The 13825-nt window shown below is 46.2% G+C and overlaps 1 protein-coding gene across 2 annotated transcripts in view; it reads left to right on the top strand.

The window, feature by feature from the left end:
• The window catches only part of Retreg1 (reticulophagy regulator 1), a 154606-nt gene that overhangs the window by 102266 nt on the left and 38515 nt on the right, over positions 1-13825 (top strand). Inside the window, exon 1 of one of the 2 annotated variants that reach the window (XM_045132933.1) lies at positions 9609-9775. The exons of the other annotated variant lie outside the window; for it this stretch is intronic. Within the exon in view, the coding sequence (XP_044988868.1) occupies positions 9741-9775 (35 nt within the window). The 5' untranslated portion in view covers positions 9609-9740. Of the gene's footprint in view, positions 1-9608; positions 9776-13825 lie in introns of those variants that run through there. 2 annotated transcript variants of the gene reach the window in all.

Raw genomic sequence — 13825 nt, forward strand, 5'->3', positions numbered from 1 at the left:
CTCGGATAACAAGAACTTTGAGCAGAGCTCTCTGTGGGGCTGTACTTCCCCCAGAGGCCGAAAGATGAAATGGGTTAGGTCGGGTATTAATTTTGAGAAGAGACTGAGGAAAAGGTTTCCCAGTTTTGCCTGTTTGCTGCTGGCTCTTCAGGTGATCCACGCCACTGTTTGACGCTTATGTCTGATACGTGGGTTCCCCAAGCTACCTGGGGGGATTAGGGCCACATTACAGTGCCCTGCCCCCGTCTAAGCCTGATGAGCTTTTCTTGGTTTGGCTGTTGTGTCTTTTGTACATTAAGGTTTGGTATAATATTGTATTTGAGAGAAAAGCAACTCTGCTCTGTTGTGTAAGCAATTAATCTAGGGCAAGTCTTTTAAAAAATTTTATTTATTATTTATTTGCAAGAAGAGAGAGAATTGGCACACCATGGCCTCTTTGCAACTGCAAATGAAATCCAGATACATGTACTACTTTGTGCATCTGGCTTTACATGGGTACTGAGGATTTGAACCCAGGCCATCAGGCTTTTAAAGCAAGTGCCTTTAACCGTTGAGCCATCTCTCCAGCCCCTTAGGGCAGGTCTTGATATGTATGACCCCACCAACCACAAAGCACAAGTGAGGAGACAGCTCTTCCACGGGGTGCTCTTGGAGATTACCCGGCAGCTTGGCGGCGCTGACTGGCACATTTATGCCACGAGTATATGTGCAAGTCTGATCCTTTGATTTTCGTTCGGTTAGATCTAAACAGTAAAAGCCTTTCACTCAGCTCCAGAGCCACACCGGGTCTGACGTCACTGTGTCCCTCATTCCGCTGTTGTGATGTACAACACATGCTCTGATTTTTATGGGAAGTGGATTCCGTGTAGCATCCTTGAAAGGCTGTGATGGATTACGGAAGGCAGGGAAGGGGAATTCTCGTACCCTTGAGTCAAGACAGTGAGGGAATCAAATGTCCTATGGACTCTTTTCTTAGTCTGTTGCTGCCGTTTGTAACTTCTACCTCTGTCCCTTCTGATTAAAAACAATTCTGGAAATATCGCTGAAATAATTGTTAAGACTGTGTGTGAGCCAGTTAGCTCTGAGCTCTCTCACTGTAACTTCCTCTATGTCTAGTTTGGGCTGATTTAGGTAAAGAATTAAAGCACTTGAGCTGTGCTGTCCAGTAGAGCATACCTCACCATAAATACTGAAGCTCAGCAGGTCTAGTAATGTGTCAGAAGAGGCTAAAAGATAAGCCACTCATGGTGGCTCACGCCTTTAATCCCAGCACTTGGGAGACAAAGGCAGGGTTGCCATGAGTTTGAGGCCACCCCGAGACTACATAGTGAATTCCAGGTCAGCCTGGACTAGAGTGAGACCTTACCTCAAAAAATCATAAAAAACAGGTTAGAGCCGGGCGTGGTAGCACACACCTTTAATCCCAGCACTCAGGAGGCAGATGTAGGAGGATCACCATGAGTTCAAGGCTACCCTGAGACTACACAGTGAAGTCCAGAACAGCCTGAACTAGAGTGAGAGCCTGCCTCAAAAATAACTAAATAAATAATCAAACAGGTTAAAGTAATTGTTACTGTTTTACTTAACTGCTGTGTTCATGACGTCCTTTCAGAATGCTGTCTGTGAAAATTATTAATGAGATGTTCGCCTTTTTCTTTTCCCCAAATGTCCTGTGTGTGTGTGATACTCACAGCACATCTCGATTCAGATTAGGCTCTTGGGTCCTCAAGGGTCACAGATGGATACTGGCTGCCATCCTGGATGGTTCATTTTATGCATTTATGGCACTAAATGTTAATATAAGATATTAAAAGCCAGGCGTGGTGGTGCACGCCTTTAATCCCAACACTCGGGAGGCAGAGGTAGGAGGATTGCCATGAGTTCGTAGCCACCCTGAGACTACATAGTGAGTTCCAGGTCAGCCTGAGCTAGAGTGAGACCCTACCTCGAAAAACCAAAAAATAGAAAAAGATATTTTAAAATGTGCCTGTTGTTTTATTAAAAATGACAAAGGCTGTCCCTGGCCAGACTCTGGACAGGCTCCTCCAAGCTGCTTTTCAAAGAACCCAATTTTCACCAGAATCTTGTCAAGTTCATTTAGGCAGAAACTTTTATTCTCCATATCTGGTCTACTCTGAAGATGGGACTAAAAATTCTGCATTCCCCTCATCCTCTCCAAGCAATGATCCTTTATACCATTTTAGCAAAAAGTCATCCTTCGGCCTTTGCTTTACGCTGCCATAATTGAGTACCATTGGGTAAGAAGTAGAGTCAAGGCTTATTGAGTGCACAGTAATAGAAGGCAGCCCAGGAGCATGGGGCCAGCGCCTGGTTCAAGGCCTTCTTACTGCATCAGAACACGGTGCCGGGCATCATGTGGCGAGATAGTAAGTGTGCTGATCTCATAACGTCATTAGTGTCACCATGAGGGCTCGATCCCAACAACTTAATCTACTTTTTGTATCCCTCCAAGGGCCGGCCCTCTCTCCAAATACTGTCAACATTCAACTTTGCGGGCCAGGTTTGTAAAACACATGAAGATCTGGGGAGTACATTCAAACCTCAGACCTACCTTTTAGTAATTTCGTGCTTTTTAGTACTCTCAGTAATTTTCCATCTATATCCACCTTCCTTCTTGGCTATATAAATCTCCACGCTGTCTTGCTTAAAGTTGAACCCAGTATTTCCCCTGTGGGATAAGTCTCTTGACCCCTCTGCCTCCCAATTCCTTGACAAGTGTCCGAGTAAGTCTGTTCTGTAACAGAAGCTGTGTCCCCAAGGGTCACATAGGAGGCATCACCTAGCAGCTCAGGACACAGACTTGGCAAGTGAGTGTGGGGACTGACCTGAAGCCGTGCCTCTCCTGCTGGGTGAGCCTGGCAGGTGCTTCCACCTCACCAGACTCACCTCAGTTGCTGGCTAAGCGCTTCGTGTGGTTGGATGGCAAGCCTGTGGGGTGCTGGTTTTATCATTCAGATTGCTCTAGGTTCTGTTGGCGCCCACTGGTTGACTGACGGCTTGGTTTACTTATTCCACATTCTGAGTGTCGGTCATTCAGTGAAGTCAATCTAGAGAGGCAGCATCCCTGATGACGTCACCACACTCGGCGTTAACAAACTCAGCTACCATGCACAGGTCCAACGAGAGCAGGCCTTCCTTGCTCACTGCGAATCTGCTTCTCCTCAGGGATGCACCTTGGGCTGTTAGGTGGTGTTGCAGTCAGGTTCGCATTGCTGGTAGAAATCACCCAACCAAGAGAAGCTTCTGGGAACAAAACAAAGACAGGTTTATTTTGGCCAAACAGGCTCGAGGGGAAGCTCCATGATGGCAGAGAAAATGATGGCATGAACAGAGGGTGGGCATCAACCTCCTGGCCAACAACAGATGAATCACAGCAACAGGAGAGTGTGCCGAACACTGGCAAGGGGACACTGGCTATAACACCCATAAGCCCCCAACAACAATACACTCCCTCCAGGCGTCGTTAATCCCCAAATCTCCATCAGCTAGGAGCCTAGCATTCAGAATAGCAGAGTTTATAGGGAACACCTGAATCGAACCACCACAGGTGGCTTCTGAAGCATCTAGAAATCACTCCATCATCTTCCAGGGGTAGTAAGTAGCTCTTCATCCCAGTTACACTTGGCTACATAGAGAAGTCCAGGCCAGCCTGGGATATATGAAGACATATGATGTATGAGGCCCTGTCAGAAAAGCAAGCGCGCGCACACACACACACACACACACACACACACACACACACACGGTCCTTGGAGCACCAGTGGCAGTCAGTGTGCACTATTTACATGGATAAGGTCCTGCGTTGTCAGCAAAGCCAGTTACTGGGGTCAGATTGTGCCCCAAAGGGAGAGGCCGAGAGCCTTGCGGTGGGCGCAGGGGTTTGGGGACGCTAATATCTGAGTCACGGGAGGTCCTCACGGTCCTGGCAGTGGTCTCCAGGCAGATAGTCCCTGAGCACACCTGTGCAGTGCGCTGCCTCCGAGGTGTGGCCCAGGCTCCGGAGGCTGCCCACAGACACCTTTATCACCAAGGGACTCTGGGGACTTCTTACAGGCTGAGGTTTGGGCAGGACGACTGTATTAGACGGCTTCCATGTTGATGGGATGAGCATCCAAGCAAACACAGTTTTATAGGTGGAAGGGATTGAGTTCAGGCTTACAGATCCAGGCAGAAGAAGCTGGCTCCCATTCATAAATCCAAGCAGAGAGGAATGCCAGCAGCCAGCACACACCAAAGGCGGCAAGCAGCCCCCCACGCAAGCTCACACTGCTCTCCACATCTTTGGGATGGAATCAGATCCACCCCCAAACACACCTTTGGGCCAGGTCCCAGGATCCTCCGCCCCCAGTGACACGCCCCCTGAAGCAGGAGTCGGGTTGAAGCTGCAAACTCACTGTTGATAAAACACCTGAGTCTATGGGGGACATGCATGCAAACTGCCACAAGTACCAGAAGGATTTACTGTCATCCACTGCTGCTATGTGCACAGGATTCCCGGGCCTGTCTATGGAAGTCCGAGGGAGGTCCTGGCACCTGGCTTGGGGCAGGGGTCTGCCAGCTAGCAGGGGTCCTGCAGGGTTTCCTCTAGAGTTCTTTAGCAGGTCCCTTTGGGCTTGAATACCTTGCAGCACGTTACACTCCTCCAACATTCCACCCTGGGGCTCAGTAGAGCAAACTGAACCCTCCCTTCTGCAGGAGCCCCTTGAAGTGTGAGAGCAGAGTCCTCACTCAAGTACTGCCTTTTCTCTGCATTCTCTCTGCTGGAACTGTGACCTTTGCCATCTATGTGGTCTCTAGCCTGTTTGTTCTTAAAGCAAACAGAAACCATCCACTGACTCTGCTAGGAGACATGTCAGCAGGAACCAGTCTCGGGGCTCATGTGGGGAGCAAGCTGGAGGGGCATCTGCTCTGTCCCCTCACTCTGACGTTGATGTGGTTAGGCCGCGGGGTCCGAGGTGGAAGCACACTGTACTTTCTGCTTTTGTTTTCATGGTTTGCTTTTGTTTTCATAGCTGTTGCTTATGCTTTTAGGGAACTAGTTAAGGTGAAGGTGGGTTGGGTACGGCAGCGTCTCCTCATGTCTGAGGGGTGCACGTCTGAGGGGTGCACTCTAAGAGTGCTGGGATTCTGAAACCATGAATAGGACTGGGCCTCATATCTATGGCTTTGAAAGTTATCCACATACACCTGTGATGCAGGTTAATTCACAAAGTAAACACAGCAAGGGATCAACAACAGAATCTCTGTAGACCACAGCAGCCTTCACAGATGTTCCTTCCTTTTCCATTTCCACTTCAAAGGAAGTACCTTCGTGGCTTCTTTTTGCCATTTCTGGATTGGCAGAATCACTGACTTTGTGCTTTGGGGCTATTATTGAGTTTCATGATGGTCACTCGAATTTGGAATGAGCCCTACAATTAGCTTGACTGTCTTTCTGGAGAGAGATGATTATTAAGTTGCTAACAGGCAAATAGCATATACACTGTTGGTTCTGGAGAACGGATGGTTCACATTTTGGGGCGACAAGAGGTGGGATGGAACAGGATGATTTAAGATTAAACTGGATGAGTTGTTTATTTCTGGAATTTTCCATGTCATTTTTTTTAGCCTATGGTTGACCCTGGGTAGCTGAAACTAAAACTGGGTAACGGGAGACTGCTGTAATGGTATTTCAAAATAATAGTGGCACTGAAACAAACATCTCATTTCTCTCTCGCCTGAAATTTCAGAAGTGAATGTGGTGCTTTGACTGCTTCCAGTGTGGTCAAGCTTCACACTTCTTTTGGGGGCCTCTGTCCTGCTTGCCCTCCCACAAATACATCCTATCCTATCCAGAGTTGTCTGCATTCTGTCCACTGTGGGAAAGGTGGAGGGATGTTCTGGGTGGCTTTTAATGAAGGTTCCTGGAACTGCCTAATGCTTTGGCTGACATCTTCTCAGTCAGAACTTGGTCACAAGGCCATTTGTGGCTTAAAATAGCCTGAAAACATCTAGGTAAAGTTGGGAAGGGCTATGAGGGGAAAGTCTGTCTCTATAGCATTAATATTTGGTCCCCTGTGGCTCATACTGTTTTTTAATATTAAAAAAATTTTTTTTTGTTGTTTAGTTATTTGAGAGTGACAGAGAGAGAAAGAGGCAGAGAGGAGAGAGAGAAAGAGAGAGAATGGGTGTGCCAGGGCCTCCAGCCACTGCAAATGAACTCCAGACGTGTGCTTCCCCTTGTGCATCTGGCTAACATGGGTCCTGGGGAATCGAGCCTCGAACCGAGGTCCTTAGGCTTCACAGGCAAGCACTTAACCACTAAGCCATCTCTTCAGCCCTCATACTGTTTTTTAACCTACAATAGAAGGAAGGTCTGTCCTATTACCTCTGACAGAAAGACACAGAGCTTCAATCAAAGCTGTGGTAAGATAGAAACATCATAAACTCTTAGGTGATGTGGGGAGAAGAAAGAGACATCATGGAAATGGGACGGTTAGCTTCGAAGTGAAAATGATTCTCTTAGGCCGTATCATGTGATTACATTGCAAAGTAAAAGATTTTGTTTTTGCTTTTGTTTTTCGAGGTAGGGTCTCTCTCTAGCGCAGGCTGACCTGGATACCTCTGTCTCCCCGAGTGCTGGGATGAAAGGCGTGTGCCACCACACCCAGCTGAAAGGAAAAGATTTCTGATCTCATTTAGGCTGCATCATTAGAGCTAAATGTGAACAAATTTGAGGAGAGCGTGCATGCAGGAAAATCTCAGGGAATGCCAAAAACGTGAGATGTTGGCAGAAAGTGCAGGTTCTGCTAGAGCGGGGAAGGGCACCCAGCCAAGGGACAGTCTGGAAGGCCGCTGGCTGTCACTGGCGGGGGTCGCCTCACTTCGCTGGGCTGTGGTTTCATCATCTGAAAAGCTTCGTGATAGCTTTATAGGGTCTCAGGACTTATAAATTGCATTCGTCCAGTGGATTTTCATGTCAACAGCACTGAGGAAAGCCATAGTTCCCTAGGTCTTCAGCAGGACACCCGGCGGTAGGTGACATCAAGGTGAGGCAGTGACATGGATGGACCCAGGTGAATCGCTCTCAGTCATGGAGCTGTGCTCTGGGTTTTGTTTCTGTTTTTTTGGTTTTTTTTTTAATTTGAGAGCGACAGATAGAGAGAAAGGCAGAGAGAGAGAGAGGGAGGGAGAGAATGGGCGCGCCAGGGTCTCCAGCCCCTGCAAATGAACTCCAGATTCATGCGCTCCCTTGTGCATCTGGCTAACGTGGGTCCTAATCGAGCCTTGAACTGGGGTCCTTGGGCTTCACAGGCAAGCGCTTAACCACTAAGCCATCTCTCCAGCCCTGTGCTCTGGCTTTTGTTCTCGAATTTGCCTAACAAAGCTACCTGGCTCCTTCTCAAGCCAAGGCACTAGGCTGGTCAGAAACGAAAGTCAGACAGTAGAATTAGTCTTGTGTGTTGCCAAAAGTTGAGGCGCTGAAAGGTTATGGATACTGTTCGTAGCATTTCAGCTTCTCGGGTCTTCAAACCCTGTGGCTCCAAGAGGCTCGGCCCCCTCCAGTCTGCAGGGCTGCGTGTTGACTCACACCTGTTAACCCCATGCTCCGAGGCGTCTCAGGCGACAGGTTTACTGTGAAATGCTAAGTCATGTAAAGAACTGCTCTTAATGATGGCATAAATAGTGTCACAGAATAGCCAACACCATGTGAAATTCCTTACTGTTCTGGAAAAGCATTTTTTAAAGGGGAACATATAAAATAATGCCACGATTAGTGGAGTATACATATTAAACAAAAAATGTATATTTTGTAATTTTTTGTTGTTTTTATTTATTTGAGAGCAACAGACAGAGAGAGTAAGAGGTAGAGAGAGAATGGGCGCATCAGGGCCTCCAGCCACTGCAAATGAACTCCAGATGCATGCATCACCTTGTGCACCTGGCTTACGTGGGTACTGGGAAATCGAGCCTCGAACCGGGATCCTTAGGCTTCATAGGCAAGTGCTTTACTGCTAAACCATCTTTCCAGCCCTATTTTATATTTATATATTTATAAGAAGAGAGGGAGAGGGAGAGAGAAGGAGATAATGGGCACATCCAGATACACATACCACTTTGTGCACCTGACTTTACATGGGTATTGGGAAATTGAACGCAGACCATTAGGATTTGCAAGCAAGCACCTTAACCGCTGATCCCTCTCTCCAGCCCTGTATATCATTTCTTGTCCTATGCCTTCTCCTGATGATCCCAGATAGAAAAAAAAAATGCTTTTAGTTGGGCATGGTCACCCATACCTTTAATGCCAACAATTGGGAGGCAGAGGTAGGAGGATCCCTGTAAATTTGAGGCCAGCCTCAGACTACATAGTTCCAGGTCAGCCTGAGATAGAGACCTTACCTCAAAAACAAACAAACAAATAATAAAAGAAAGAAAAAAAAATAAAAACTTTTAGATTTTTATCTAGAGCTTTCTGCAAATATTATTCAACTTGTCCTGATGATGACAGTTAGGAAAAAAAAATGCTTTTAGCTGGGCATGGTCACAAATACCTTTAATCTCAACACTTGGGAGGCAGAGATATGAGGATCCCTGTGAGTTCGAGGCCACAGACTACATAGTGAATTCCAGGTCAGCCTGAGATAGAGAGAGACCTTACCTCAAAATAAATAAATAAATATATATATATATAAATGAATAAATAAAGAAAGAAAAAAATTAAAAAGCTTTTAGATTTTTATCCAGAGCTTTCTGCAAATATTATTCAACGAATCTCAATAATATTTCTCCTGGCCTTTTGGAAGCAAAGTATATAAGGCCATGCTGGCCCAGCACCATCTTGCTCCAGAGGAGGCTGTGGGAAGGGGAGGGAGAAGCTCTTTGACTGCAGAGACACATCAACCTGCATTCATGCGCATGCCTCCTGGGATTGAGAACCCTTCATGAGCCACAGAGATTTTCTCATAAAGGAAGATCACTCCATGGACTTTGCCTTTTCCCCTTTTGAGTGAGGGACTGTTTTTTCTTTTTCTTTTTCTTTTTCTTTTTCTTTTTCTTTTTCTTTTTCTTTTTCTTTTTCTTTTTCTTTTTCTTTTTCTTTTTCTTTTTCAGAGTGATCAGGCATTATGCAAACAAACCAACCTCCCCCTCCCTTGCAGGGACAGCCCATTTTGCTCTCTGCTCTCCAGCTCCCTCCAGTGACTGGAAGGAGGAGATCCCACAGCCTGGGTGAGGTTTCAACCTTTCCCTTGCGGCGGCCACTCCCATCTTTGGGTGGGTGCCTGGCCATGCCAGGGGGAGGAAAGAAAGAAAGTAAGAAAGAAAGGAAGGAAGGAAAGAGAACGGGCAGCCTGGCTTGGTGAAATCACCCCCTCGAGGCGGTGACGCCTTTTCACAGGACTCAGGGGAAAATGCTGGGCAGCTGGGCACAATGCCCTCCCAGCTGCCTGTCACCGTGCTGGGAGTAAGAGGTGACCTGGGTATTTTTAGAAAGGGGTGTCATTAATAGTCCAGCGCCTTGCTTCATTCAAGGCGAGAGGCAGGCGCTTGGGAAGTTTGTAAACAGCAACTTTCTGAATAGGAGAGGAGTGCTTTTCTCCAAAAAGGAAAGAATTTCCCCATTGGGGTTTCCCTTTTCTGACAGTCTGTGTGTGACTGTGGAAGGTTCTAATCAGCCTTCTTAGCCAAGAGCAGCAGGAGACAGCCCGCTGCCCTGGAGCTGCTCTGCAGGGGGAGAAATGCCTGAAGGAGAGGACTGCGCCCCAGGCAAAAGGTAACCCTGAGATATTCCTTTCCTAGGGCCTGTCTTGGTTGTTAGTGGGTCTTCTTGAAAATATGATGCCTAAGTGTTATTCCTTAATTCCAGGAAACTGAATTTTCATTGACATGAGCTGATTGGAGAGAGAATATAAACAATATACTCTTAGAAATATATGCTGTGTGTTCCACCACCACAAGAATTAAGGGGAAATGGTAGTCTGGAGTTTTGTTGTTGTTGTTTTGTTTGTTTTTTTTTGGTAGGCTCTTGCTATAGCCCAGGCTGACCTGAAATTCATTGTGTAGTCTCAGGGTGGCCTTGAACTCACAACGATCCTCCTATCTCTGCCTCCCGAGTGCCGGGATTAAAGGTGTGCGCCACCATGCCCCGTGATAATCTGGTATTTTTAAAAATAATTTTCCCATACAAAAAGTAGTCTGCTTGAAGTTTTTAATATTTCTTTTTTAACTTGGGATCAAAACATTGAAATCTAGCTAATGACGAATTTGAAATGTTTGCCTTTCTTTGCTAATCTAATCCTAACCCTAAGAGTTAAAGACTACTGCTAATGTATCATTTTTGATATTTTATAACTTTTTAATAGATATATTGGTTTATTTGTTGTATTTTTAAATAAAAACATTGCACACATAGGTCCCTTTCTCCCCCACCTCAATTCTGCAGAGCGTTTTTGGTGGGCTCTTGGTATACATCGTGGGGACCAACAGACTTCAGTCAGTCTCTGCAGGAATGGGGGAAATATGGTGTCTCAGGCTATTTATTTCATAACTTTTTAAACCATAGTTTAAGAACTATTCTTTGAAATCAGAGGCTCCCTTCCCTGTGCAGTTCAGTAGTTTTATCAATGTGGTTTTTTGTTGTTGTTGGTGGTGGTTTTTTTTTTTTTTTTTTTTTCTCCCCTCCCCGAGGTAGGGTCTCACTCTGGCTCAGGCTGACCTGGAATTAACTTTGTAATCTCAGGATGGCCTCAAACTCACACTGATCCTCCTATCTCTGCCTCCCAAGTGCTCGGATTAAAGGTGTGCGCCACCACACCTGGCTCTATCAATGTTTTCGCTGTTTTTTTAACTCTAAGGAGGGAGGTATTAAGAGGCAAAAAGGTGTAGGCTACTGATTTGTTCTCTGTCCACATAGAAGGCCTCCATTTCCTCTCCATATTGGATGAAAAACTGCATGAATCTGTTGGGCAGGCACACTGGAATTCTAATTGTCGTTTAGATTTGAGTATGGAGAAGCAGAAGGAGAATCATTAACAAGAAAGAGGTCTTTGATCATTTTATGACTAAAGAAAGCACGCACTTGGCAACTAGGAACAAGGACCCCAACATCTCCTTCTGTGAGCCATGTCCATATGGTATGGGGTGTGTGTCCTTCAAAGCTGCCTCTCTCCTCTCTCTGTACTTTTCTAGTCTTTATTTTCTCCCAAATTCCTCTCCATCAAACCAAATGAAACATTAAGTTGATACTATATTAAGTAACTTTCTACATAAAATGAGACTAATAAAGCACTTCAAGATGACCTTCACAATAGTGTCCTAGGCCACATATGATAAGCCAACTAGCTAAGAAGTGTTTTCTGAGAAATTTGACTTTTAGCTTGGCTTGAAAGATTGATCCATGGGTGTCGTTCCGGCCTTCTCCTAGACATCTTACATTTCTGAAAGCAAGACTTCTGGACACAGGCATTCCTGTAAGCTCTCTGAATAGACCTTTGCACAGAGCAGATATTTTTAGCAAACATATATCAAGTGGAATGCATGTATAAACCATCTTACACCTACAATGCATGTCTCCTGGGCCTGACTGCACTGTAATTAAGGGAGGAACGAGTGGCTTTGATGAAAAACATTATCAAAATTAAATAGTAACTAATTATTGATAAGAAACACCTTGTACTGTTCCTGATAAGAACTGAACAAACAACCTTTCTCCATATGTTTCACTAGTTAAAAAGAATAAACAGTAAAAGGAGAATATGTGTATATACACATAGATAAATTTATTATTTGCAGACATGATAATTATTATTTTCAAGGACTGTAATGCATGGATTGCAAGGGAGAAACTCCGTGTTGGTTCTGTGAGGTAACATACTCCTGCCTCACATTTTGAACTCTGGTGATAGGAATTTTAGCTGCTAACAGTGGTTTTTCGTCCTTGCTTTTACATCATACCTCTGCAGAAAGGGGGAAAGTTTAGGGCTAAGATAAAATATTTACAGTTGAGAGAATTTTCCTTCTGCTGAATTTGAGATTCAGTGCCTTTGGGCAAGTCCTTCGGTGCGGGGTGTAAAAGAGAAAGGACTGTTCTAAACCCGAGTCTGCTGACAGCTGATTGCAGGAGTTACTGACCGAGCCTCGCATCAAGGCTGATTATGTTACTTGAGTCTCTTTTTGGAATTTGAGGTCCAAGATCGTTCTGTAACTGCCAGGGAGCTAAATTGGAGTTTGGGCTTTGAAAACGGGAGGCATGGTAGAGACGCCTCCCTTGTACTGGGTGTGCCTGTTGGGCATCCCAGGTGCCCTGGGCTTGGCTCATTCATGATCCAGTGTCTCTGAGGCACTGTTTTACGTTCACCATGTGGAAGATGGTGCATGTGACTTCCCGGGAGCCGGGACAAGCAGGGGAGGGACTATCACTTCCTCGCTGTGTGTCTTTTACCCGGGAAGAACAGGCTTTGTAAGGCCCCTGCCGCTTTCAAGGCCCAGGGCTGCGCAGAAACAGCAGCAAAGCCCTCATGAGGCAGGTTCAGGAAGGCAGAGCTCCAAGCAGGAAACATCGGATGCCAAAGACAGAGGAAAAACCCAGAAACAGACTGGATGAGGCACCATGGGAACCACCGTACCCCTGTCCTGGCCGTCCCTGAGTCTCCCATGGCTCCTTATCCAGCCTCATTCGCTTCCTGCCCTGGAGAAGCCCAGCAAGCCTCGGGGGTGGGCAGGCCATCCCCTGTTCCAGCTGTCGTGGAGGGAGATGGACCCCAGGCACGAAGGTGTCTTGTCATGAAAGCGCGCTGACAGTGTGGGACAATGTTCGCATATGCATAGGTTCGCTCAAGGATTTGCTGAGCTTTGAGTGTCAACCAGGTGATGGGTTAGTGGGTGAAACCCCAGCTGGCATAGAGCAACAGCCTGGGTGAAGAGACAGACGCGGGGTAAATCAGTCAGCAAATGAAAGGGCTACTGACCTCAAGGTTAAAGAGCTAGCTTAAAATGTCAATGTGAGGGAAGACCTGGCCTGGGACAGCGGGTGGGGAGCAAAGTAAAATGTAGCAGCTGAGGACTCCATTGTTACCCCACTGCTCCTGTAGGAGAGGCTGATAAGTTTTGTTTGAAAGGCCGCTGATGGCTTGAGAGATGGCTTAGTGGTTAAAGCACTTGCCAGCAAAGCCAAAGGACCCAGGTTTGATTCCCCAGTACACACGTAAGTCAGATGCACAAGATGGCGCATGCGTCTAGAGCTTATTTGCAGTGGCTGGAGGCCCTGGCGTGCCCATTCTCTTTCTTTGTCTCTCAAATAAATAAAAAAGTTAAGCACTTTCTTTAAAAGGCCACTAAGCCTCTAAAATTACGACAGTAGCCTCTGCTTTCATGTCTCCTTGAGGCCACCACTCTCCGGTTGGGGATCTGCGATCTAAAGGCTTGCATCAGAAGTTAGCTCTCTGGGTTTTTTCATCCCCCCTCTCCAGACATTGTCATGCCTTCCCATACATAGTAAAGAAGCTTGAGAGTAGGACTCACATCCAGACATGCAATTCACGTAGGTTTCATATGTGTCGTATATCCTGCAATTTAATTTTATAGAACATAGTATGCCTGCATTATGCCTGACTAGTCACATGAAGTTATGAACAAAAGCTTTCACTTGTGGGCTGGAAGGATGGCTTAGTGATTAAGGCGCTTGCCTACAAAGCCAGAAAACCCAGGTTCAATTTCCCAGGACCTATGTAAGCCAGATGTACAAGGTGGCCCATGTGTCTGGAGGTCATTTGCAATCGCTAAAGGCCCTGGTGCACCCATTCTCTCTCTCTCTCTCTCTCTCAAA

Source organism: Jaculus jaculus, chromosome 13 (genome assembly GCF_020740685.1).
Source record: "Jaculus jaculus isolate mJacJac1 chromosome 13, mJacJac1.mat.Y.cur, whole genome shotgun sequence".
Classification (NCBI taxonomy): domain Eukaryota; kingdom Metazoa; phylum Chordata; class Mammalia; order Rodentia; family Dipodidae; genus Jaculus; species Jaculus jaculus.